Consider the following 27,722-nt stretch of genomic DNA (forward strand, 5'->3'; position numbering starts at 1 on the left):
CAACTGCATGTCACCAAGACCACCACCAGTCCCTAATGCAGGGCTACTGCCACTTGCCATAAGCAAAGACAGCTTGGATATCAATACGGGCAACTTAGGAAAGGTGACATGACACTCCTCTACCCCATATCACACGTTTGCCAGCCAGGCCAGCAGTTAACGTGCCAGAAACATACCTCAGTTGACCAAGAAAACAACAGACAACATCCAAGTGAAGAAGGCTTACACCTGGGTTCCACCAAGTCTGGCAACCTGCCTCCTCCTGCAGGTACCCACTGTCTGACATGTCCACTGGGAATGGATTGCACCATGGGCACCTGCACTGTGCATATGAGGCAAAAGCATGAGCTTTTAGCTACACCTCTTAGCAACCTATGGGGTTTTCCTTTCAGCCCCCAAGTAAGTAAGTTCTGTGCTCCTCCCACTAATCACACTTGCTTTGCTTACAGTAACTCTTCATAAGTATTTAGTGATCATATAAGTAATCCATAGTTCCAAACCCATGATGAACCTGATGTGTATAAAAGAAAGGATAATGGACAGTTATTGTATTTGGGATTAAGGGAAGTGAGGCAAAGGGGTAAAAAATAGTCATGATGGTCCCCTGGTTGGATATCCCTCTCTGACACTTTACAAAAAAATCTGTGGCAAGCATGGAGTAGACCATCCTGCATATTTCCCTGTGCAATAAATTCCTTTCCCAAGAGACCAGGGCAATCACAACAGGTTAGGGAATTCCATGCCAGCCACATCATGTCTCAAGACCCCACAAACCATGGAATGGTACTAGAGGCTGGCAAGTTCATAAATTATCTGCCCAGTTGATTGCATTTTTAATCAGGGTGTCCACCATGATCACTAATGGCCATTGCTTACAGAATGAAGCCCCAGTATTTATCTTGTTTTAATTATATTAGAAAGCAGTGATATTCAATTAACCAACTAATCAAGTAAGCCAATCAATACTGGTCCTGGCAGGATCCTCCATAGCCAGCTCCTTGTTCTGGGTGGTAGTCCATGCTTTAGAGTCAGATGGAGTTAACTCTTAATGGCCAGGGTTATGCTACCAAGAAGTAGGCATGAGTAAGGAAACCAGGATTCAGCTTTCAGTCATGGGCAGAAACCCTACGGGTTCTTTCCTTTGCCTGATTATAGTGGATATTTGCAGCAACCTCCTTTAGGTTAAGATGTTATTTGTTCTACAGTGTATATAATTTTTCCAAATATACATAGGAGACATTTTTCCCATCCTGCAGATTGGAGATCTGAAATCCCCAAGTCCTATAACAAGCCAATGGCAGAGCTCTAAACATTGAGTAGATCTGATTATGGGATGACAGCATGAAGTAACTTGTGATGTTCCTAAGGACTGCCAGATGGTTCCTGACATATGAAGTAGTCCTGACAGCAGGCAGACCAATCTGGAAGGCCTCCACCAGACCATTTTAGGTATGTGTGTCTAGACTTGTGAACAGCTGGGAGACACGGTGAGTCCAGAGCAGAGCTGCTCCCAAGGTGAAGGCTCAGTGAATAGGCACACCCTTTGCTCCATTCACATGTGCCCAGGGACACATGGCTTTGTGACTGGGTGGTTGCCCAAGGCTAGGGAGTTGTTGCTGGCCAGAGAGGAATGTGTGTCCCTTTGGCCGTACTCATGATCCTTTAACTTTTACCTGGTTCCTCCTACACACACACACAAACCTAATCATTCACGTAGCAAGCCCATTTCCCAAGGCCAACTGATGACTGGAATTCAAGGAATATTGTCCAGTCATCCCATTATTTTTTCTGGCTTGTAGGGCAAGAGCCACCGTAAAATTTTCCCTGGATGCTCCCTACTTGGGTGATTTTGCTATTCATTGGATCCCAAGCTCTGTGATGGTTTCAGGAATTCCCACCCTTTGCAAAGCTGAGGATCCCAACTGGAACCTCTGAAAATGGTCTGCTCCTAGATGCAGATGGCTTCAGAAAAGGAGAAATGTCCAGGGAAGATGGGTAGGTTCTAGGACACCCATCTCATTAAACCACAGCCGCTCACGGACAAATTTAATCATTTTGCAGACCAGTCAGATTGCCCTAAAAAGGGATATAAGTCTATTTGATGACTGCAGACTACACCCTAGCAGTACCTCTTCAAATGCATCAAAATTCCTAAGGCATCCTTGGAAGGAAAGTAGGAATTACTTGGTGCAGCCAGAAAACCAATGCTTATATTATATGGAAGAACAGCACATTGCCAGTTGGAAGAACTACCCAAGCTCTCAAGTTCTTGTGTCTCTGTGGACTACTGCTTCAGGTGGGCTAAGAGTTAAAACCTTATTCCCTGTATGTGGCTGCCTGAACCTAAGCAAGTGTAAGGGAAAGTGAGATGTTTCACACAGAGATACTTTAAAAGGGAGAGAATCTTAAGACTGCTGTTCGTTTCCAAACATTTGATGAGTTTCAATTCATTAAGAGTTTTGTAGGCTTGTTAATTTAATAAGAGCAAATGGGGCCCTGATGTCAGACAACAATCAGTAATTTGAAGGGGGTGAAAAAAGAATAAGAAGTAAAACAGTCATTACCTAGCACAGTGTTTAATCAAAAGACACCAGGAACTTGCAACTTCACAGTGATGTTTTCAAAGGTTGGAGATTTTCAAATGTATAGTCTTTGACTCTGGCTGGCAGGCTGGAAAAAAATGGACATAGTTGTGATAATTGGGTGCGATGGAATTTAAAAGTTCAACCTCAACTGCTCCCCCTACACATACACATACCCAATCAAAACCTTCTGTCTTTCCCTTGAGCTGGATTCAGTTTGAGTTTCAGCCCAGTACTTCAAGAAGCAGCCTTTATCGTGGTGTTTGAGGTCTGCTGAGCCCCACACTAATATTAAGTCAGGTTGTTCTTGACTTTGACCTCTCAAGACCTCCTTTTCTTCTAATGAGTTTTTCCTATTTTCACCTCATGCCTTCCATGTTATAGATAGGACCTCTGTGCTTTCCCATTTACCCTGCTGTTCACTCTCACAGGTGTGAGTGTGTGGTCTATATGTTTCCCAAGTCCTTTGGACTCCCCCATTCTACTCTGGCCACCTGCCTTTGGATGGTTGCTTGGGATATTAGTGCCTGTGAGTGGCCTGGCAGGGTCACAATGCACAACATTGCGACAGTGCCCTAGCCTCCTCTTTGAGGGGCATCCAGTTCACATTTCTATCTGCTTGGGCCTGACTACCCTGGCCTCAGCTATACAAGACCTCTAGGCTGAGAGTCAGAAATCTGTAGCTATCTAGGGAGAACTGCATGGATCTCATCTGCCCTATTCTTGGTTCACTTCTTTACCCAAAACTGAAAATGACCCCAATCCTGGCTTATTGCTCTTTTTCTGCTCTCTGATTCTTTCTACATAGCACCCTGCATATTGCTACCCAGTTTTTAATTGTTTAATTCAAGATGCAAGTTGACCATCGAAGAATGAAACCGTTTCAAAGGCTTCTCTTTGACTTTAGGATGCCCTCTTGCCTGACCTGACTTACGGTTTAGCACAGTACGTAGCCTGGGATAGAGACCCAACAAATGCTTGATAAATGATAAGCCAAATATTATTGTAAGTATGTGGAATCAACTCATCTATTTTGACCCAGAAGCTTTCAGATGATTTTGATCCCTGGAGAGTCAAGCCAGGCTGAATCAGGCAGGACTTAGCTGAGGTCGAGGCACAATTCAGAATTCATACCCAGGACTTCCCAAATTTATGAACCTAATACACTAGTTTCTCCCAAAACCCAAACCCAAGACTCTACAGGGCTCTTTCCACTATACCAAACTTTCTCCTGCTGCCTGCACTTGTTGCCTTCTGTATCTTTTGCTGTAAGCATAATGAAAAGCTTGCAGTTATATCTACTTCTGGGACCTAGCTGCTCTAGTGGCATCAAAAAGGGACAGGCTAGGTATTTTTTACAGTCAACTGGTCAAGAAACAGATGGCAGTGGCTCAGGGGCATCAGGAACCCAGTGGTGTGGGCAATGTTAGAAACCTTCCTCCTCGTGTACAGAGAAGCAGTAGAAAGGCTCCCAAAGCAAGCGTTGCCTATGCCTTGTGTCCCTGATAATCATCCCTGAGAGAGGACATATGTTGCCCTTTTGCAATAGAAATGAATGAGCACCAAGTCAGGTAAATTCAAGAAGAAGGTCAGGTTGGGATCAAGTTGGGTTTTTTTGTTTTGTTTTGTTTTGCTTTGCTTTTTCCTGTTGCTACCCAAGACCCACACTAGACAGTCACCCTGCAATAATCTCTGGGCTGTGGCTGCATCTGCCTAAAGATAGAAACAATTTTAGTATCCAATGCAGAGAAAGCAGAGGGAGCAAACGCCAGGGGAGAGGGTTCTGATGGGATATAGATTCCTTAATAACAATTACCATGAGCACCAGAGCTTTCAATTTAATTAAACCAATTCTTCAGTGTGGGGATCTGTGCCTGGGCTTCGTTGCTTTTTCTTCTTTCTTCTTTTTTCTTTTTTTGTTCTTTCTTTTTTACAATGTGCTTGCCTCCTTGGTGTTGTATCTCAGTGTAGCAGGATATCTGAAATGATGATGAGTGGATGAAAAAAGAAAAATGATTTCTCTTCTGGTGCCTTAATGGAAGGTAGGGAAAGAACTGAATCGAGAAGTTAATAGTTACTATCATTTATGCTCCCTGGAAAGCCTGATACAGGCGAGCTCTAAATTATCTTTGCTAATGGGACAGGGGTAGCAAATGAAATGATGTCATGGATCTGTTTAGCACCTGCCATCTCCTGCGTCCTTCCCACAGGATGTCTCATTGAACCTGCCCGGCAGCTTTTAGAGTCATCATTATCCTACGTAACAGGTGATAAAGGTCAAATGGCTTCTCAAAAGCCACAGAGCCAATGGCATGGTGGCACAGTTAATCTCAAATCCAGGTCTTTTGATTTTAAATCCAAAGCCTCGGGAAGCCTGGGTGACTCAGTGGTTGAGAGCCTGCCTTTGGCGCAGGTCGTGATCCCAGAGTCCCGGGATCCAGTCCCACATCAGGTTCCCTGCATGAGGCCTGCTTCTCCCCCTGCCTGTGTCTCTGCCTTTCTCTCTCTCTGTGTCTCTCATGAATAAATAAATAAAATATTATAAATAAATAAATAAATAAATAAATAAATAAATAAATAAATCCGATGCCTCTGCATTGACTCCATAAACAATGCTCCATTCTCATTTGGTGTGTCACTTTTAACTGTTCCTCCCACAAAATCAATGCAAGAAAAGTGGCCAATTTGATAGATTGTGTTATTTCCTTTCTGTCTTCAGGAAGGGATGCTGATGATCATAAAATATTCCCAAGCAGACCTGCTGGGTGAAATGCTCTGGTAACAACCAAGGCAGGGATTGCTAACCGCATTTTATAGCGGAGAAACAGGCTCAGAGATGCTAAGGAACTTGCCTGAAGGCGCACAGCTAGTGAGTAGTAGGTAAACCTGGTCAGCCCGCTCACGGATCACGTGCCATTTGGCTGCTGACTTAGCCAGTTTGAAATGCTGTCCAGGCCCCCTTGCCAGTAACCCTGTGCCAGACTGGTGGTGAATTCACACGATTGGAACAGATCATAATAGCCACTCATGGCGCCTGCCCCATTGGGTGGGTCAGCCACGCCAGCTTCCCTTCCACACAAGCTCCCCAGTTCTGCGTCTCTGCTGAGAGGACAGGAGAGCCCCAGACACCCAGGGGAGAAGTTCAGCCCCTCTCTTTCCCATCTGGCCCTGCCCTGTTCATCAGTGCTCTTGTGCAGGCTGCACGAAAGGAAGCCTCAGGGGCCTGGCCTTGCCTGGAAGCACTGAGGCCTTTCAACGAGCTGCTCCCCATGAAGGAAGTAAGACCTTGGTCCCACCGCTGAAAGGAGTTGCTTCCAAGAGCCAACTGCCGCTTGTTAGCTGCCCTCCCCACTCCATCCGAGCCTTGGGCCACAGTGTCACACCGGTGTGTAGACTCGAACCCTTGACTTTAGCCAAGGGTTCACGGATGACAGGCGACCTCCAGGGCCCAGCAGCCCCCTGATACTTTAATGCCCTTACACCCAGTCCCTTTTATCCTCCTCTCTGGGTATATAATTGAGCTCATGCCAGGATGGGGTCTCCCCCTTGCCCCCCGCAATGGCCCTCTGAAGCACATGGCTCCTCTCTCCTTTGAGCACATCAGGAATGATTCTAACAGCAATAGTAATTGATCAGTTAATTAATTTAAAAGACTCATAGCCCCAGGAACCTGATATATGCATAACACTGCACTGTCTCTCCCCATTTGTCTATGCGTTTGTCTGGGGGCTTTTTCAGACCCCCAGACAAGGAGCCACTTCAAAGGCCAGTCCCACTCCCCATGACGCAGCCTTCCACCACCACTGGGAAGAGAGGGGAAGGTCCATCAGGGTCCCCTATCAAGGGGTCAGCTGGAAATCAAGTTATAACCAGCACGACGTGTTTCAGGAGCATCTCAGCTCCCATGCATCGGGCCAAGGCATCATTAATAATCCACAGCCTAATGACGGAGATGAATACTGGAGCAGAGGGGCAGCCTTGCTGTGGTGAGGCGGAGGGGGAGAGTGACTTATTAGCCCTGCTCCAGGTGTAACCTTCTCCCCACAGCCAAGCGGGGGCCAGGATGATTTATTGGTACAGTAAACGGATTTTTATAATTAAAATTGATTTTCAGTTTTAGCCTGGTCTGAAAGGACCCGGTCAAGTTCAAGAGGGAAAAGGGGGGCAATCTAGGGAAAGAAAGGGAAATGTGCTCTCAATTTCCCACATGTCAGATTGTTAGAGCAGGAAGGAACCTCTCGTTTTACAGGTGAGGAAACGGCAGCCCTGGGAGGTTGGCCAGCCTCAGATGGTGAGATAAGGCACAGCTGGGATTCAACTCCCTTGAGTCTCCTGCATCCCTGAGATACACACACTCATTTTCCTGGGACTGTGTGTGTACACGCTCATAGAACCACAGTATACTGTGGCGTAGGTCATTCACTGCACAAGGACACGTAACCAAGGAGATTCTCAGGGCTGCAATCCAGCCACGTCTTGCGTGCTCAGGCAGGGCTGCTGCTCCCCAGAGAATGTGTTCAGAGGTACCATTTGGGTCTGTTCCGCTTAGGGGTCAGCCACTGGCCAGTCAGTAGTTGCCTGGGTCGTCTGGGGCTGTGCCTATTCTATCCTCACCTCCCTGTGCAGTGCCCAGAGGCTATGTTGGGCTGTTTAATGACCTGAGGGCTCTGCTGCAGATGGTGGAGCTGTCTTGGGCTACTGTGTGCCCAGCCCAGTGCAACCCACCGCATCAGGCATTTGAGCCCCTGAGTTTGTCCGAAGCTAACCTAGAGCTGGCGCAGATGTGTCTGCATCACACAAATGGGCACATCTAGAAGATGGGGCAGGTGTGGCTGGCACTCCCACACGTGCATGCTGCTCTTGACCACTCCCCCTAGGGAAGGCCCAGTTTCAGAATGGGAGCTGCATGTTCACACCAGAGTCCACTCAGCAGACTTCTGTTCCAGCCCATCGCCGGGCATGCAGTCACAGGACTCTTTGTCCTTGCCCGTCGCTGGCTCCCCACACCAGGTCCTGGGGCATATGGTACCTGCCATGGACTGGCAAAAGCCAAGAGAGCAAGAAGGGATCCATGAATATGGGCATATTCCTCTTAAAAGATGATAGAAAGTGATATATGGCCTCTTCTCCTAGCTTAGTATGTTGTTTAAAATAGACTTTATTTTTCAGAGCAACACTAGGCTTATAGCAAAATTCAACAGAAAGTACAGAGAGTTCCTACATATCCCTGCTCTCTTCTCCCCCAACCCCCTCCCCAACCTGGTGTATTTGTTATCATCAAAGAACCTTCGCTGATGTATCATAATCGCCTAAGTCCATAGCTGACGTCAGGGTTCACTCTTTTTATTGTTCATCCTATAGGTTTTGACGGACGTATAATGACATGTGACCCTTATAGTGTCAAAAGGGTATTTTTGGCCTTGAAAAATCCCCTGTGCTCCACCTATTAATGCCCTGCTCCCTCCTCACCCCTGGCAACAGCTGATCTTTGTACTGTCTCCATAGTTGTGCCTTTCCCAGGATGCCCTATAGTTTTAATAATACAGTATGTAGCCCTTTTCAGATGAGCTTCCTTCACTTAGTGAAAATGCCTTTAAGCTTCCTCCGTGCCTTTTTGTGGCTCGATGTTTCTTTTTAACATTAAATGGTATTTTGTTGTCTGGATTCATCACATTTTATTTATCCGTTCACCTGCTGAAGGACATCTTGCTTGCTTCCAAGTGTTGACAATCACGAGTAGACCTGCTATAAACATCCACATGCAGGTCTAGTCTGTTTTCCATCTACCTACCCAGACTACCACCCACCATAGTGAAAAGACCCAAGACCCAGATGCACAAAGATTTCAGGGAGTCCAGACTGGCGGGAAGGACTTGGAAGTGCCCCCCTCACCGCACAGGTGTCCCACCTACGCCTGCCCCCAGAAAGTATCTGCCTGCTAGTGATGGAGGAGGGGCCTCCTAGAAGGCTGAGTAACCAGGACATGTTAAGAATGCTCCCAGTCCTTTGTTTCTGTAACTGTGAGGAGATTACCGCAGTGCACGAGCAGCCGGTTAGGACAGCAGTATAGAGAAGCACCGTTTAATGCTACATTAACGGTTCCGTAAGTCACGTCTGATTACCCGTAGTGATGTGCACAACCCTTATCATTTGTCCTTCGAGTTGGGTGTAACTGGCACACGTGTTGCGCAAATGGCTGTGATGAGTGCTTGCGTCCAATAAAAGGCTGGATCTGGAGACCTGAAGATCTCACCCAAGGCCGGGATCCTCTGCTCCTTGTGTTAGGTTTGAGCAGCCAAGCGGGGCTTCCAGTTACCTGTCTCTCCTCCCCATGAATATTCTTGGAGCTGTGGTGTGGATGGCTCTGGTGACTTTTTTCTAAGCTTCACAAAAAGTCTAAGCCTCAAGCCCATGCTGTCATGCATGTGAGGGTCACCAGGAGCCTGGTCACAGGGGACAGGGAGGAGAAGATGGGAGAGCAAGGAGAAAAGCCCATTCTGAAGGCAAAGGTGAAGGCTGTGGTGGGGAAAGGTCCCCACTCCTGGAGTCGTTGGGAACTCAGGACTCCCCCGCCCCCTCTACTCCATTCCCAGGAGTGTGCTTTCAGCGGCCACCAGGAGAGACAGCTCATTCAGGCTGAAGTGTGACTGAGTGACCCTGCCAGGAAATTTCTGATAAAGAGTAAAAGGGATAGACAAGGGGGGAGATCAAATTGCAGAGAGGGAGGGGCTGCCCAGGCAGGAGGAGGGACCACCTCTACCCCACAGTGTTATCTGTGTCCACTTTGTTCTGGGTCCAGCCCTTTGTGGGACATGATGCCTTCAGTTTGCACTACTCACCCTCTCTTTGCTCCTTGAGAACCAGAGGATAGAGCAGCCCCATGGGTGGGGGTACCTTTGCAAGGTTTTGCTGAGTCTAAGTGGACAGCATGCCAAGGCTCTTGCAGAGACGACACAGGGCCTCTGCGGAGAAGCTTTCTCATCAGCTTTTCTGCCTTAAGTGCCCACCTTTCTGATCGCACCCTCTACCCCAAAGACATGGACTCATTATGGCCTTGTCCTGACAAGGATGCCTTTGCGTCTCTGTGGTTCTGCTAGGGTCTCCCTATATTTAGGAAGCTAAGTTGATGGGAGGAACTGAACAGCACAAAAGGCCAGGGTGGACCCTCCGAGACCTCCCCATCCTCAGAGACACTGTGGGGCCAGCACAGGTGGGAAGATCACTCGGGGTGTGGCCTAGAAAGTTTGTCCACAGTACTCCCTCAGAGGTCCCGGGCAATGACTGAGCGGCTGAGAGCCCCTCTGGGTCAGAGCAAACCAGCTACCCGCTTCTGGCATGCTTTGAGCACCGTGACGTTCAGCTTAGCCCAAAGCGTTGGCCAGCACATGGACTCAGCTTGCTCCGTGGCCTCAGACTGTGCCCATGAGCCCCCAAACAGGACATGGATTCTCTACTGCTCCCCAGCTAGCAGCGCCCCAGGACACAGGCAGGTTCTGAAGCCTGCAGCTCCCAGAGCTAGTGAAGCAATTCCCTAACTGCTCAAGTGTCAGGCCTTAGGCACAGCATTCCCTCCCTACTCCTGCCAGGGTGACATTGTACCCCACTGAGCGGTGGTGTGGGGTCCCGCCCTGCGTGAGATGAGAGAGCCATATTTGGAGATGAGAGTCGTGGATGTTGAGCAGACCTCACCATGGAAACGTGCAGCCAAGTAGCAGCTCTAAGAGATAGTTAAATGGAACCTCTCCAACCCAATCCTGTCATCAATTTCCATGATGTTTGGATCCATTTCAGGCAGTCATTGCTCTTCATGGGGGGTTGGGGAGGGGGGTGTCATAGGCTCTTGGCCCTGGCAAGAGAGAGGATTCCAGTGGACAGGGAGGCTACATGGCCGTGGAGTGGTTGTCGGTCATGCACCCCAAGCCCTGTATGGCTGTGTGTCCTGAGCCAGTCCACTTAACCTCCTCCAACCAACGTCCTCATCTGTAAAATGAGGCTGTTGTCCCCAACCTGGCACCCTCACAATGTTGTGGTGGGGGTCACACACAATCACGCCTGTGAAATGGCTTTATAAGTTGGGACGCCAAGCCCAGCAGTCAGGACCACCACTGTTCCCACTTCACCTGTCTCTGCACTCTGGAGCCTTCAGCCTTCTGCATCTCTCAGACTCCAGGGCAGAAATACAACTCCTCAGCCCCTGTACCCAGGGCAAGCCCATCATCAGGGTCATTGGTAGGGGAGGCCGAGTGGAGAAGCACTGGGCTTTGTGAAAATACCAGTGCCTGGCTCCTGGAAATTCTGATTTTGCTGATCTGGCCTAGACCTCAGCATTTTCTAAAAGCTCTACAGTTAGAGTTTAGTTAAGAGCTCAGCTAGGTTGGGAATCCCTGAGCCTAGACCCTACGTCCCCACCCTGCCGTCCTCCCTGGCACTTACTACTGCCCTGATTCTCCCCTGGAGTCGTAAGCCTCCACATTGAGGGGGGCCACACTCAGCAAGCGCCGGCCTGGGGAGCATGAGAGGGGAGTCCTACATCCCACACCAGCACCCCCTCCCACCCCACCCTGTGTGCCCTGGACTCTGGTCTAGCCCAAGCTCTGTTCACAGCAGCATCCCAGGCAGGCGTAATGGAGTAGAAAGGCTTTTTAAAATGCGTCCCACTTATGGCACACTACCTGCCCTAAACTGTCACATTTGTTTCCTTGCTGCTACCTCGGTCTTCATCCTGCAGGTTTGTTTGCAAATTCAGCAACCGCCCTGGGTTTCGGCGTGTCTGGATGCTGCATCCTCGTGTCCCTGTCACTGCAGGGTCTGCTGGACTGTGTGCCAACACCACCACGCTGGGCCTCGCTGCCCGACCCCGGCCTGCCAGACATGCCCCGCCAGCCAAAGTACCCACATGCTGCACGCAGCACGGCCTCTTGTGCTTGGCCGGGAGCCAGCGCCGTTTCCTGTCCCAGACCCACAGCCAACTTTTGATGATGCCTGTTCACAGAGGTCAGAGGAAATGCTGAATAAATTAAGGCCGCAGATAACCCTGACCTCATTTCTTCCAACAGCTAGAGCGGCTCCCTGGCTTTGTCTGACTTCCCCCAGGGCTGTGGGCAATAACACGAATGCACGGGGGTTTCCGTCCTCTTCCTGCCCTCTGCTTGCTATTTGAAAGCTAGGAAAGGCTGTCAGAAAAGCTGGAGGGGGGAGCGGAGGAAGCAGGGAAATGGTTGGAAAGTTCTGAGCCAGTTGTGGAGCCAAACCCCTATCCGGAGGGCCAGGGACTGCGGGGCTGGGAGCCCTGGCGGTCACTGGGTATGGCTGGTGGGTCAGGAGTCCGGTCATAGGGTCCCATCGGGTCCTACCTCCTTCCCCAGCACCACTTCGAAGATAAGCAACGGCAGAAGGGCCCAGCGATCACAGGGGCACACCTGGAAACCTTGAAAGTTGAACATTTCAAAAATAAGTAAAAATAAACAAATAAATAAAAATAGAAGTTGAACTTTTCACGGCCATGGTTGCCGTCGCTGCCATCAAAGCTGTCGCGTGTGTGGCACCGATGCTCCAGGAGCCGCGTCGAGTGTCTTACTGGGGCCAGATTATTTCATCTGCATAGCCTTTTGCAGACAGGGGAACGTGCAATGCCTGGCCAAGGCTAAGGAGCCGCAGAGCTAGAATCTGAACCGTGACCCCTCAGATCACAAAGCCCAGGTCCTAACAGCTGCCCTGACTGGCTCCCTGGTGGCCCTCCCTCCCCACAGTGGGTTCCGCACACCTGGATCCCTCTGCCAGGCCCTGCATCTACTGACCTTCTGTGTCACAGGCAATGGCAGTTTGTTATTGGGAGCTGTTTATCCCTGGAACAAAGACTTAAGTGGACGGAGAAGGAGTGGCTGAGACTCCTAGCCCTCCCCCAGGCCATCCCACACATGGCCTCTGAGAAGGAGCACACATTCGCCAGGACCAGACACCTCCTCCCTCCCTTGCCCCTCCCGGGGCCAACAATTATTTCTGACCTCGCTGAGTCCCCATCTAAATATAGCCCTGGCCAGCCGCTTCTCATGTGAGAAGGGGAAATCTGTTTCAAGCCTTAGTCTGATGTACATCAGACTCCCCAGCTGCACACCATGTGCAATGGATGCGTTACCACCACCACACCGCCCACCCCTCAGCAATGAACCTCCTAACAGAAACCACATGGCACACTGCTACAGTGCTGTGGGGTCAGTTCCCGGCAGATGGACGTGGGACACCCTGCCTTAGCTCCTTGGCTTGGCTGCCTGGACACACGAAGGCCCGGGTGGCATGGCTGGGTTGCCTGGTGCACAGGGGTCTCATTTAAAGAAAGGCAAGAATGTGTGTATCCTCTCCTATCTGAAGAGCTACTGCAAAACGCCCTCGGGGGAGCGTCCTTAATGATATAAGTGCATCTGCCCATGTGAGCAAGATGACCCCTGACCAAGGATACTCAGGTATTAGAGGACCCTCTTCCTCTTTCCCCAGCAGCAGGCGGGGCCCCTGCAAGGGGAACTCCCGTAGGTTTGGGAGAGTTCGTTGGCTACCTTGAGGCAGGGGCTGAGGGCAGAGGAAGAGGACTCAGGTTTCTTTGGGGCCCCTGAGATGCTGGGGTATAGAAGACCCCCTGAAGTGTCTCCATCTCCTTTCATTTGGGCCCCATGATTTTTCCCAGAGTCAGATTCCTTTTTTTGCAGGAAGATGTTTGTCACTATCCAAAGGAGCCTCCCACCCAGACAGGAATGTCTGCAAGGGAAGGTGTGTTTCTTTGCCGCATGGCCTTGGACACTCCTGCCCTTCGATGTGTGCAAATGTCGCTCCTGTTACTAGACACACACACCTAGGCACACACCCTCAGCCTCTGTGCACCCACTGACACCCGCATACCATTGGCCCACAACCACCCTTCAGTTGAACAGTTTTGTTGAACAGTTTGAACTCCTGACCGGTGCTGGGGACGCTGGCCAGCAGTGCCCTCAACAGAAGGCAGTTGGAGGGAAGGGTTGGGTGCTGGGTGGAGAAGGGCCTGCCCTGCCACTTCCCACTAAGAGTCATGCCAGCGAGCCAGAGGGTCCCGGCATGTGTCTGGGAACTCACTTGGCTCAGATGCAGGGGCCTAGATAAAGGTGTCATGGTGCCAGCCCCTCCCCCTCCCTCTTCTTGGCTGCCGGAACAAAGGCCTCCGTTGAGCAGACTGGGCTTGGGAAACTCACACCAGCAGGTCCCCAGTCCCAGCTCAGATGGGACTAGCCTCATCCGCAGCACTTGGTGAAAGATGGCTGGTGAGAGACGGCTGGAATGGGAGCAGCACTTTGATCCCCAGGACAAAGGCTCCTTCCCACCTGTTGGGCTTGGCAGTGGGGAGGGAGGCTCCCAATCTCCAATGGGGTGGGTCCCAGGGGCCCTGCCTCTTCCTTCAGCCCCGACCTTGGGGCTAGGTCAAGAGCAGACACCTTGGGCAGGAGTCCGTATCTGGGGATGGTCTCAAAAAATAGTGTTCATGGCCACATGGCTTTGGACAAACACTCCAGCAACTGAGCTTCACCTGAAAAATGAGGGGACTGGTAGCTAAATTGTTCCTAAGGTCCCTTCCAGCTCATTAACTCTGTGAATGCCAGAACATTCCTCCCATGGAATGTAGGATGTACGCGGAGCTAGTCTCCAGGCTCCTCTGTCAAACGCACTGGATTGACCCACCCAAACTGGTGCCTGCAATACTGCAGCCCAGACCGGAAGATGCGGTCCTCCAAGCACACTGTGAGAATATGACCGTGACAGTCTCTCACGAGGGGAGAGAAGTTGACCTTTATGCTAAGAGATGAACTTGTGGCGATAACAGAAATTACAGGTTTTAGGGTTAGAGCCAAGACGGGGAAATCCATTCCATGTGGCTCTTGGAATATGAGCTTGACAGGAACCCACTTCGTTCCTTCGTTCCTTCTTGGGAGCAGTCACCCTCTTGCTCACAGATTCTCACTTGCCATGCCTGAGCTGGGTACTAGGTGTGGAGAGATGAGGAGAGATGACTTCACACCACCCCTCTGGGGAGGGGCACATTTTCTCTGGGAGAGATGCTGGAACAACAGACCTTGATGTTACTGGCATTGCACTAACACATGCATCCCAATTACTCCTCACCCCACCCCCCAATTACTCCAACCCTTCAGAGTGCTTACTCTTATCCTCAGAGGAGGAAAAGGAGGCCAGGAAGGGGCAGATCCAAGACTCACACCAATATCTGTCCTCACCCGTCTTCTCTGCTTCTCACTTGGCACTGAGATAAAACTATTCCAGACTCCCTTTTTCTCTCCAAGCACATCTGAAGAAGCCGGGAAGTCTCCCTGGAGGAGGAGGGCTGTGCTACAATCTACTGTCCATCCCGTTAGGGCTCCTGCTCTGTGATGGGCCTCTCTGCCCTCTAGAGGGGCCCTCAGCCCCTCAACTTAGCCAGCCCTTCCGTTTGACAGTACACAGCCCGGGGTGCTGTGAAATTTTCAACCCAGAGAACTGGGGTTCAGCCAGAAGTTTTTCAAGCCCCTGGGCTGCCTCCAGCGAGTCGGCACATTGGAACCTGGTGGCAGGCTGCTGCCCCGGCTTCCTTTCAGGTTCCGCCTTTGTCACTGTCCTGCTGTGTGACCTTGGGCAAGCTGCTCAGCCTCTCTGGGTTGCGACTCTTCCATCTGTGCACCTGAGAAAGGCATCGCTCTCTTGCTTGGTGAGGGGTCTGCTTAATGACAAACGTGGCCAGTGCAGCGCAGCCCACACCGGGAGGCGGAAGATAGGATGATTTCTCGAGGCTCTGCAGAAATCGCGCTGAGAGCTCCTCACCCAGCTACTGCCGCTTGCTAATGAGGAACAGCATATGTTGATGATTCCGGCGTCAACACTCGCTCCTTGGCTGTCCGAGTTCCCAGAGCAAACTGGCTTCCTATTAGGCATTTATACTTATTAATAGCAGCAAATTGCAGCCCTCCACAACATCTGCTACTTTCCATTTGCAAGGAGCTTCCCAGACCATTTGTATTAGTAGTATTTTGTGACCGACTCTCCCAGGCAGAGTAGGCATGGGTCCTCCTATCTGGAAACGAGTCAGTGGAGGTCTAATGAGGGGAGAGGATTGGTTCAAGGTCACCCAGATACCCAGAGTGGATTAGAGCTCAGGACCTCAGCTCCCAAGCCTCATGCTATGAGGCTGTTGCCCTTGTTGTTCTGAGGATCGACAACCTTGACCCTGGAACTCCTGCCCACGGGCAGGTGGGACAATGCCGACAGCCAGGGCTGCTGCTCTTGACCTTGTGCGTGAGCCCTCTGTCAGGGAAGACCGCCACTGGATTAAGCTCGTGGCTGGAACACAAGCGGAAGGAACTGCTACGTTTAAGACAACCCATTCCTGAGGGGCTTATATTGCCACCAAGTAGATAAAATCATTTCCTGGCACTAGGGCAGCCAGGAGATCAGTACAGGGAGTCAGTCCTATGAGCATCTGTGCTTCCAGTTAGCCATCTGCACCTGGAGAACCACGTTCTCCTTCCAGAGGCTTCTCTGGTACTTTGCGTAGGGGCTGGACCTCCCTGAGATCTAGTCTCCAGTCAGAGAGTTCAGAGAGCCTGGTCAGCATGCAGTACACCAGGAAGATTCATTTGTGATGCTAGACCCAGCTTTTCAAAGCAAAGTGAAACCACCACACTGCAACCTTTCCCCCGCTCTATTTCCCCTCCCTTCTACCTTTCACAGGACCTTTGTACGTGATGGCCAGCATCCGCTTATCAGCTACCTATTGCCAAAAAGGCCATGTAACAAACCCCCAAAACTCAGCAGCATATAACAATGAGCATTAACTCTCGTACTCATGGACCTGCACATCCATTGCATGTCAACTCATGTAGACGAAGCTTGGCTGGGCAGTTCTGCTTCAAGCTGCCGTGCCAGCTGGAATTGTCTCCCGTCTGTGGGCTGGGCTCTGGTCTGCTCCACATGGGTTCATTTGGCCGAAGAGGAAGCCGCTACACAGGGAAGCTCTTTTCACGGCAGTGACAGAAACACAAGAGGGCAAGGCTGACCATAGAGGCCTTTGGCTTGTGCTTCTTATCCCATTGACCAAATCAAGTAGGCCAAGTCCAAGTCAAGGGGCTAGAAGTACACTCCACCTCTCCATCCAGCATGAGGCCAGATAGGGGTGGGCATGGGGATGTAGGAGGCTACCTCAAGATGCAGGAGTCAAGATTTGGGACTCCTGACACCCACCGCTGTGACCAGCCTCCTGGCCTTGGCCTCTCTTGCCAACCTGCCACGGTCAGACCTACCGGCCACCTCTGAGCAAAGAGGACATGGGTGACTATGTGCCAGGACCTGGAATGACCTGAAATAAACATGCTTCCTGAACCAGTGCTCAGCCATCACAAGTTCAAGCCCTGGCAGTGGGGGGCTCAGAGGTCATCCCAGAGACAAAGGCTCCATGCAACCCTTGCATGGCCCCAAGTCAGCAGTGATGAGGCCTACAAAGGCAACCAGAGGCCACCAAAGGAAAGAAAGGCCCCTGGAGAGGTTTGGAGGGGCACCCCAAGACCATGATGCTGAGATCCATATGTATTGCTGAGTTACTAATTTTCTGGAAAAGGACTGACTTTTCCCAGCTCGACTTCCTTTGCTCAGACACAGGAGGACAGGACGGGGATGGATAGGACAGCACCGGGGGCCGATGCAGGATCTGCACATCTTGACAGCTCCACAGCAGCCCCTCAGAGTTCCCTAATGGGTCTTCTTGCATCTTTTTCCCCCCTTTTTTGACAATTTTGAAGGAAATTGGGTACTTAAGAAGCCATTGGACATTTAAATTAACCCCCACCATCAAGCTCAGCATAGCCACTGCAGCATTAGCATCCAATTATAAGAGGAGAGACAGAGTAATAACTCACATTTCGACCAGAATGTCAAATGCTTGAACAAATGAGAAGCACTCACAGAAACTGTATGTTGTATCTATGGAACATTTCTGAATGTAATCAGCAGAGCAGCAGGCACCCTTTGGGATGCTAACAGCAACAGGCGGAGTGGGACTCTACTGCCAGAAGAAAGCATCTTCCAAAATATCAGAGAAACCAAGCAGAGTCTAGACAGTTGGGGACCAGGACTCAAGAAGATTCCCTGAACTGTCATGAGCACACCCAGGCCCCAGGCCCTCTAGGCCGTGGGCTCTTGGTGATCAGAGTGCAGAAGCTTGCAAAAGTCAAGGTCATGGGGCGCCTGGGTGGCTCAGTGGTTGAGCGTCTGCCTTTGGCTCAGGGCGTGATCCTTGGGTCCTGGGATGGAGTCTAGCATCGGGGTCCCCGAGGGGAGCCTGCTTCTCCCTCTGCCTGTGTCTCTGCCTCTCTCTCTCTCTCTCTCTCTCTCGGTCTCTCATGAATAAGGCTGAATGAATAAATAAATTGAAATTAAAAAAAAAAAAAGAAAAGAAAAGTCAATGTCAAGCATTCAAGGTCATGAGCTCCTCCACTCTCTTGGTCACCTGGTCTTTTGATCCCCAGCCATTGTTTGTACATTCACAAACTTATTCATGGGGCCGGGCAGGTAAGGGAATGAGATGATGCTTCTATCTACACAATATTTAAAAACCAGACAAAACTATGATTTGGGGAAGTCTACTTTGGAGTAAAAAGGTAAAGAAAACCAACATGAGTCCCAGGAAGATAATGGGTTTAGGAATAGAGGTAGGGGATAGACACCAGCACACAGGTGCTTCCTGGTCATAACTGAGAATGAGAGCCAAACCAGAGGCTAAGCAATAACTGGAGAATCTTATAAAAATCAGAGAGCATTTGACCTCATAAGACCTATTTAAATTCAGAGACCCTCCCTCATGCTCTTGGAAGAGGGGGGGGTGTGAAGAAGGGTTCTGGGTGACACAGCTGTGACATTATTTTTCCAAACCAAGAAATGGAGACCCAGAGCCTGAGAATGGCAGACCCAGTTATATCAGAGCACATGATAAGAGATATGTATCCAAAGCCCTTTCGTCCATTTGAAATTAAATTGAAAAGAGTAACAATGCCTATCTTTTCACCCAAGGATCTCAGAATATTTTATAAACATGAATTTATTAGTCTAACACCAGAAACATTTGTCTTTTAGTGTCTGGCTTATCTCACTTAACATAATGTTTTCAAGGCTCATCCATGTTGTAGCATGTGTCAGAATTCCCTTTTTCTGAAAGGCTGAATATTACAATCATCCCTCCTTATCCACGGGAGATACGTTCCGAGCCCCCTCGGTGGAGATATGAAACCATGGATAATACCAAACCCTGCATAGACCATGCTTTTTCCTACGTATAAATACAAAGCTGTGATAAACTTTGTAATTAGGCACAGTAAGAGATTAACAACCATAACTAATAATAAAATAGGACAATCATAATAATATACTGTAATAAAAGTTGTGTAAATATGGTCTGTCTCCCTCTCAAAATATCTCATTTACCATACTTCTTGTTGTGTTGATATGAGATGATAAGATGCCTACGTGATGAGAGGATGTGGGGTGAATGACGTAGGCGCTGTGACCTAGTGTGAGGCTGCTGTTGACTTCTGATCACATGTCAGAAAATGGGGATCATCTGCCTCTGGACTGCAGTAACTGAAACCAGAGAAAGCAAAACCGCAGATGAGGGATGGAGGAGAGAGATGACTGTCCATACTGCATTCTGTATGTCCATCCATTTGTTGGTTTGCTTTGGGTTTGGGTTGCTTTGGGCCGCTTTCCACCTTTTGGCTATTGTGAATAGTGTTAGTCCAAATATTGGTCTATAAATATCTGTTCGAGCCACTGCTTCCAGTTTTTTTTGGGTGTGTACCTGGAAGGGGAATGACTAGATCACATGATAACTCTATGTTTTTGAGGAACTATGACGCTGTCCAATAGGACTTAGCACAAATCCAGTGGAATGTGCTGAGACAACTCTGCAGCCATGTCCAAACCCATCCACCCAAGGAACCCGACTTCCCTCCCAGCTCTGCATAGGCACACACAGAGGTTTTGAGAGGTGGTGGGGCTTCTGTCTTTAGATGCAGTGAGGGAGCTGTTGCAGACACATCAATCAACACATCTCCTGGAGTCCAGTGGCCAGGGGACAAACTTCAATCTTTTGTGGTGTCTGAGGCCATCCATCACTAGGATGGCTTGGGTCACATCGCCATCTGATTCGTTCTCCAAGCAGAAGCCCCCTCCATGACTTCCTTTTCTCACCTCTTCCTGTGGTCTGAATTCCCTCACGCAGTTAATTAGCATGCCTGGCACTGTAGCTTAAGACTTTAATCAGCGTGGGGTGGTTTTAATTAATCGTGTGGCTCTGCATCTGGAGTGGTTTGTGTTCCAGGGTCAGAGAAGGAACTGGTGATGGGGGAAGGGAGAAGCAGCTTTGTGTGGCATAAGGTGTGGATGGAGAATCTGGAGGTTTGGGGGAAAAGGATCACAGTGCCATGGTTGCTCAGAAGCTACCTGGGCATCTGCGCAGCTTACTAGCAAACTATGGAAGGTACCCAGAGCCGTTAGGGCAGACAATTGTACCAAGATAAGTGATGGAGTCAGTCTGGTTTCTGGGAGTGGCTTAAAATGTCAGAAAAATTTCTGATGCTTTCCAAGATTATCCATGGGTGGGGGAGTGAGGCAAAGCAGTGCTATAGATTGGGAGATGTAGAGTCCCAGAGGGATTGGCCATTCTGGGGAATACTGCCTGAAAATGGGACTTCAAGAAAGTCCTAGAGAGATAAGGGGGGTGGCACTTTGCCTCTCAGTTAATGGCAACCTTTTTACTTGGTCTGTCAGAGTCCTGTGGGCTCCTCAGTTTTAGCATCCACCCTTTAAAAAGAATGGGGAAAAAAAACTAGATCTAGCTCAGAAGAGTAATAATAATTTAAAAAATGACTGCACGTATAGAGAGAAAGATCCTATAAGAAAAGGTTGAGAGAAAGCTGGGTCTCATAATAACTGCCTAGGAAGGACTTCTGCTCCTGTCCTACAGGGATCCATCTAGATGAAAAACAGAGAAAAAGACAGGCCTGTTAGAGTACCTGGTAAAAGCGCTGAATAAATCCAGGAAGCTGGGCTACCCCAGAGTTTCATCTCAGAGATGAAGCAATGACTGGTTTTAGGGGCAGACATCGCAGTTCAAGGAGGAAACGGTATGATCAAGGTGCTAAAGAAGAAAAGTTCCTCCCGGCCTGTTACACTCCTGGTGGAGTTCCGTGGGGCGGGCAGGCTGCCGGAGCAGGATCCTGTGATGTGGTGGAGAGGTAACGTGTCCGTGCGACGAAGAGTGGGGGATGAACGGCAAAGATGACAGTAATAACCGTTGCTTGCAATGTGCTCGTGCGTTTCCAAAGCAGCTTCACACGTACCAGATCACCTGTGCTGTGGGGAGCTCCGTGAATGGGGGCGGGCAGGGGGATTTTGTCCCTGTGTTTAAAGTCGAGGGAAAATGAGACTCAGAACATTATCGCTGGTAAACATGGTAAACGATGGAGCCAGGATTGGAACCCAGCTCTGCGGGGTCCAGTACTCTTATACTCCTTCCAACCAAACTAAAATCACACTCACTTAAAATCGGGAGAGGAAAGATTTTTATGATTCTGGGTATTGGCACTGTTTAATCACCAGTTGCAAGATATTTTTAGAAATCTGAATGCAAAGCCTTTTGAACATCAGGTTCGCCAAGCAGCGGGCACACCCCAGAGCCCCATGGCACATCCATCCAAGACACATTATAGAACATGTCAATGGGAGAAACTGGGGAGGATATTAATTAAGTTTAGACCAAGAAAATGCTTTTGATTGAACAAGCCATGATTTTCTCCTCAAGCTCGTGCAAAATATGGAGTGCTAGACAAGCAGCTGGAACATATGAAAACATTATTATGTACTTGTGTTACTGACTTCCACCATCTATGGTCCCTTTTATTACTTTTTTTCCCCTCAAGGCATCATGTTTTCAAAGATTTTTGCCTGCTAAATAAACTGCATTTATTAAGTAATAATATATTTCCCATTTTTAATATGGGACATACATCACCAAGTATGCATATAAGAAAGAAAACAGCCACCATCCAATTTCCATTAGGCTTTTGGAAATATTGAAAATAGCTTGTGGACCTTATTACCCCTCACGAATTCCTGGGAGCCCAGGTATTTTGGACTGGGAACCAGGGTTTATATACTTACATGACCAGCATGTCTGTGCCCACTTAGGGGGTAGGAAGAGAAATTAAAGAGGCAGTAGGAATAGGGTAAGTTCCTGGCTATGCATAGAGCCAGCAGGGTAATTTGTACACAACGGATTGTCAGAATTAATTGCAAAAATGGGAAAGTCACATGTAGGCAGAGCTGAGGCATAGCCCATGCAGATTACATGAGCAGTAGTAACAGGAAAGATGAAATCCCACAAGTGCAAAAAGACATCCAAGAATGTGGAGAGAGGGTCACAGAGGCCAAGGACAAAACTCTAAGATGGGAGCGAGAGGCCAACAGGTAGCTGGGAAGAAGGAACATTGCAGCGTAGTCATTAAGAAGGCTCCGTGTGCACTTGAGGAAACAAAACCCAAACCAAAAGATATGTAAAGGGAATAAGAAAATGAAGGTAGAAAGGGAAAAGAGATCATATGGGGTTTAGAATTAATTATTAATTAATTCCAAAAGATGGTTTCGAGACTAATTGAGCAGACCCTGGTGCCAGTTCGCCTGTGCATGAGTTACAAATAGCCCCTGCCAAGTGTACATAATTTTTCGGAGGCAGATGCCCCCTGCAGCAGCAGGAGGGGTGGGGGTGCGTGGGAGGGTGGCGGGGACACAGCCTGTGCATTTGCTCAGGAAGCACAGAGGCTCAGCCAGGTCGGTGTGATCTGTGCTTCTCGGCGCCTGTTGTCTGACGGCAAAAAATTAAAAAGGACGGCCACATCAAATTCTCTTAGTGCAAGCTGAAAGATTAGGTAAGAAGTCTTCTGCTGAGATAAAACAGTGTCCCAAATGGAAAAAGGATGATTCAAAAAACAACAACAAAAAAAAACTTTTCATAAAGATGAAACTGGCAAAATAGACAATAAAGACCAAGGCTATTGAAAGAAAATTAAAATCCCATTTGATCCTGGGTATCGTGATTAAGTACCTCTTATGTACTGGGCCCTGAGAAGTCACGTAAAAAGACATCCGGGCACGAAGCTACGTTGGGGAACAAAGAAATGCAAAAGATCTTGCAGAGCATGCAGGCGATGGAAGCACTTGGGCTAAGCAGAAATGTCACGTGGAACATTTTACATGAACAAGTGGCTGGCGAAAGCGAGTACAGGGCTTTGGGGTGGGAGAGGGAGCCTCTAGTCATGAAAAGGGTGTGGGCAGGAGGAGAAGTAGCTAGCAACAGCTGTTCTACGAAAGCACCAGAGTGAAAAACCTTGAGAGCCATTTGGCCAACAGCATGAGAAAGAGAGCGGGTAGGTTAACAGCTACCAAATGAGTTCAAAAGTGTGGAGAATGAGAAAGAGAAGGGTCTTGAACTTGGCTTACTTACATGCTCTCGGGAACCACACAGATCATACCAATGAAACAAAAAAGAGTAAAAGAGATGAACCCAGAAGAAGACAGTACACCTTATAGAGAAAGGAAAGAAAGGAAAGAAAAAAAGAAAAAGAAAGAAAGAAAGAAAGAAAGAAAGAAAGAAAGAAAGAAAGAAAGAAAGAAAAAAGGAAGGAAGGAAGGAAGGAAGGAAGGAAGGAAGGAAGGAAGGAAGGAAGGAGAGGAAAACAAGAATGGAGAAAATAAATATTTGGGTTCATTCCATTTTTAAGAAGTAAGCAGGTGATGGATTGGACGTTTGTAGAGTATTGGGGGGTTGTGATGGTGGGAAAGCGTCAACACACACTGTATAAATATCTTCTATAACAATTTAATATGAGCTGTAAGGAGGTTATGCAGGGAGACGGCTAAAAAGGTAACAGGTGGTGTCTCCCCCGGATGCTCAGGTGGCCACCTGCTCCAATATGATCCCTCAAGGTCTCTTCCAGCCTGGAGCTCTGGGCCTCTTCACGTTCCTACACTGATTCAGGTGATTTATCTGATGGAATAGCATCTCTTCCTGGGAATAGCAACACTACAGGGTGTTGTGCAAAATCCTGATCACCCCTCTCTTGTCTTCCTGTCCCAGCTCACCAGAGTCCCTGTGGAGTCCTGCAGTCAGTATCGGAGCTGCAGCGAGTGCCTGGGCTCGGGCGATCCCCACTGCGGCTGGTGTGTGCTCCACAACACGTGAGTACGCTGGGTAGCTTCCTCCTGCCTCGCACTCCCTCCCTAATTCCCCTCCTCTGTCACCACCCTCTTTCCCTCTGATCTCTCTTCTCTCCCTGCCTTTTCTTATGCTTCCTTCTTTGTACCAGTTGCCAATCCTATCCCCTTCTTTGGTTCTGACTTCACGTTAAATTGCCAGATTCCCATAAGAGATATGTGGAAATGTCAGCCTGGGAATGATGATGAATTGGGACTTGGAATCACATGGGTAATTACACCCTGGAGGGCAGGAGGGAGATTATCCCAAACATTCCTGACTCTGACTTGGCTGCAGAGTGAGGCTCTAGGACTGAATGCCAGGAAAAGGCACTGGCCTTTGTTGTCAAGTCTCACGTGGGCCACTAGATCATGTGCGAGATATGGACTCTCCATTTAGTGATATGACATCCACATAAGACCTTCTTCAATATCTCCCCAGAATCTTCTGGTATTTGAGGTGTACATTTCGAGCGTGCAGCCCCCAAGGACCCCCCTCTGGCTGTCAGAGGACCCTGCGCCTGGGCTCACTAGATCCAAAGTCCCTGTCTCAAGGGCTGGGCACTCTACCTCTGCACCTCTCTGCGCGGGTTCCACTGTATTCTCAAGAAGAGGGAAGAAGCAAATGGCATAGGGTGGAGATAAATCAGAGAAGTGATCTGAGGGCTGCGGTGCAGGGTACAGACAACCCACCCAGACATGTGCTCTTCGTTGGGGATCCAAAGACCCTTGGCATTGCTGACTGGAGAAGCCAACAATAGCTGGGCCCCACGCAGAGGGAATTTGCTGCCAGTTAAACTATGTTGCTAGAACCCCAGGCTTCTGGTCAACACTTGAAACTGAGATGCTACCAGTCAGACACCATGTTGCACATTAGGGAGAAGGCTTTCTTTAGTCTCCCTGCTAAGAGCCTGAACTGGATGTGACCAAGGACATCTTCTAGTCATTCTCAAGTGTGAGAAGGTGGGGGCAGGACCTTGCTCCCATACCAGGGATGCTTCTGAAAGTGAGAAATGTCCTCTTAAATTCTAGTGCATCCTCTCCCAAGGGCACAGTCACCCTCCCGTCCCTGGGTACAGGCTCATGCATCATGAGTCCTTGAGCTCTTTGAAATCGCTCAGTTGTGTTATGGTGGGAAAAATTGAGACCCGTTGACTCACATAAGGGAGGATGACTGGAAACTAGGGGGATGGGAATGTATGCAAACATCTGTATGGTGACATGGATCAATAGAGCCCAAGAGCAGCCAGCCTCACAGCATGGGAGAGATTGGGTTCAGAATTCAAAGCAGCTCTGATGGGTGCAGAGGAGTTGCCTGGGTGGTACTTTGAAAGGTAGAAGGGAAGTCATTTCCTTTTTCCTCTTCCCCTGGGGCCTCTCAGGAAGGGGCCATGCTCTAGACCCCTTGCTTCCTCGGGGGCCTAGGCCAGCTGGCTTTTGCCTTAGCCAAGGGTAGCTCAGCAGATCCTGGCGTGGGGTACCCACACTTAGCGTCCATCAAGGGCAATCAGGAAAGCTGGCCCCTCTCGGACATATCATGTCTGTGGCACCCAGAGACAGGTCTCCATGCCAGCCTTGGTCCTGCCTGGTGACACTGACCCACATGGCACTAAACCCTGTGTGGATGAAGGACCCCCTAGGCTCTGGAAAGTAAGCAGGGGAGCTGTGAGTAACCCTACATCCTGTCCCTAGAGCTGAGTTCAACAGAAAAAAGGAAGGGGAGACCCAGAATTATTTCCTGTGTGGCCTCAGTTTCTCCTTCAGTAACATGATACCTGCCTCCTATCAAGTGGACTGGGAAATAATACCTGAAAATAGGGGTGGATTGGGGCCAAAGAGAAGTCTAGGTAGTTGGTGAAGGAGCCCACCAGCCTGCAGTGAGAAGCCAGCACTCTGCCTCAGTGTGGCCTAAAGAAAACAACCAGGGGCACCCACGTCGGGCATCTCCCACCAAGTCCAAATTTTACATGGCCCAGCTGTAAATCTGGGGCAGCCCAATTCATCTGCGAATTGGAGACAGTGATGCCTGTCTTGCTGCCTCGTCGAGTTGTCAGAGAATGAAATCAGGAATCACCACACAGTCGGGGAAGGACCAAGAGCTCCTGGGTGTGGGTGCCCTGCCTCTCTTGACTTTGGTCACCCCCACCAATTGTCTAGATGGCTCTGTTGAAGCTGCATCCTTCATCCTTCCCTTCCCGCGGGATCCCAGCCTCAAACTGCCTTCCTCTGGGTGGTAGATGCTCCTGCTGAAGTCTCCTCACCTCTGTTAACCTGGCATCACATCTCACGTTGGCGTTTGCCTGTCTTCTTCGTGCGTGTCATGTTGGTACAGCCCTTATCGAGTTGCTCAGCACTGAGCTACTGCTGCTGGCAGCTCTTCCTTCCCCAAGATGCCACAGCGGGAACAGGCGTGGGAGAGCCGTGAGGGACCTAGCAGGATGGCTGGGATGGAAATCACTGGAATCTACTTCTCACTCTTTGTAAATGTGCTATGGGGTTTGGACAAGTACAGGCAATTCCCATTACTCAAGGTCACTCTGTTCCATAAGTCACCCCAAACACCGAATCTGAGAATACAGAACCACCACTCCTAGGATGGTTCCAGGGTGGGTTCCTACGAGCCTCTGATCATAGCATGTCTGTCAACAACTTAATACATAGCTGTGTCTTACGTGTGTCTCTGTTTAAAGACACCGTATTTAATATAAATTGGTTTCTTTTTAAACATTGAACTCAAGGCCAACAGCACTAGAACTCGTGCCTGAACAAAGTTGACCTAGCACATGTATTTTCTCCGTAAGGCACAACATGTTCTTCTCATGCTTAAGAACATTAGACAGCACTTCAGCACAATACCTGGGGGACATTTTAAACAGTGTCATCACCAACAAAATGCATGAAAATGCAAAAAACACGGCACTCAATAGGCCATGGAAAGGACCTTTGTTTAAAGTGTGAACTGAAACAAGAAAGCAGAGTATCCTCAACCTCGTTCAACCTCTGATAGGGATGTGTGGATGTGGCCATTCACATCTTTCTCCACTCTGCTCATGTCCAGAAATGACCACAAAAGGGCCATAAGTATCCAGTTGGGGATTCCATTTTATTTTTTTTAAGATTTTATTTATTTATTCATGAGAGACCCAGAGAGAGAAGCAGAGACACGGGCGGAGGGAGAAGCAGGCTCCCTGTGGGGAGCTGGATGTGAGACTCAATCCCAGGACCCCGGGATCACACCCTGAGCTGAAGGCAGACGCTCAACCACTGAGCCACCAGGTGCCCCTCCAGTTGGGGATTTTATTTTATTTTTTTTTTAATTTTTATTTATTTATGATAGTCACAGAGAGAGAGAGAGAGGCAGAGACACAGGCAGAGGGAGAAGCAGGCTCCATGCACCGGGAGCCCGACGTGGGATTCGATCCCGGGTCTCCAGGATCGCGCCCTGGGCCAAAGGCAGGCGCCAAACCGCTGTGCCACCCAGGGATCCCTGGGGATTTTAAATAAATGTTAGCAAGTACGGTGAATTTGCAAATATGGAATCCACAACTTAGGAGGATCGTAACTCTGTACATCAGAAACTTGGCATCTTCGTTTATAAAGAGGAAACACAATACCTCTCTGTGCCAGTGGCAAGTGGATAAAATCAGATGATAAATGATGTTGTAAAAGTCCAAGGCACACCCCCAGGCCAAGGTGGTAGTTTCTGAAAGTTTGAGCCTCCTGGTGCTGGGGTCTATGCAAATGTGTCTGATAAATCTCACGCCCCCCCCCCCCGCCGCCGGGGGAGGATATAGCTCCTGAGCACCCTATGTCGAGACTGCCTGCCCACCCTGATGT

The 27,722-nt window shown here is 49.2% G+C and overlaps 1 protein-coding gene across 1 annotated transcript in view; it reads left to right on the forward strand.

Moving 5' to 3' along the window:
• Positions 1-27,722, forward strand: part of PLXNA4 (plexin A4) — a 427,871-nt gene that overhangs the window by 296,700 nt on the left and 103,449 nt on the right. The window contains exon 5 of the mRNA XM_072764009.1: positions 23,770-23,870. Within this exon, the coding sequence (XP_072620110.1) occupies positions 23,770-23,870 (101 nt within the window). The remainder of the gene's footprint in view (positions 1-23,769; positions 23,871-27,722) is intronic.

This window comes from Vulpes vulpes, chromosome 7, assembly GCF_048418805.1.
Source record: "Vulpes vulpes isolate BD-2025 chromosome 7, VulVul3, whole genome shotgun sequence".
Taxonomy (NCBI): Eukaryota; Metazoa; Chordata; class Mammalia; order Carnivora; family Canidae; genus Vulpes; species Vulpes vulpes.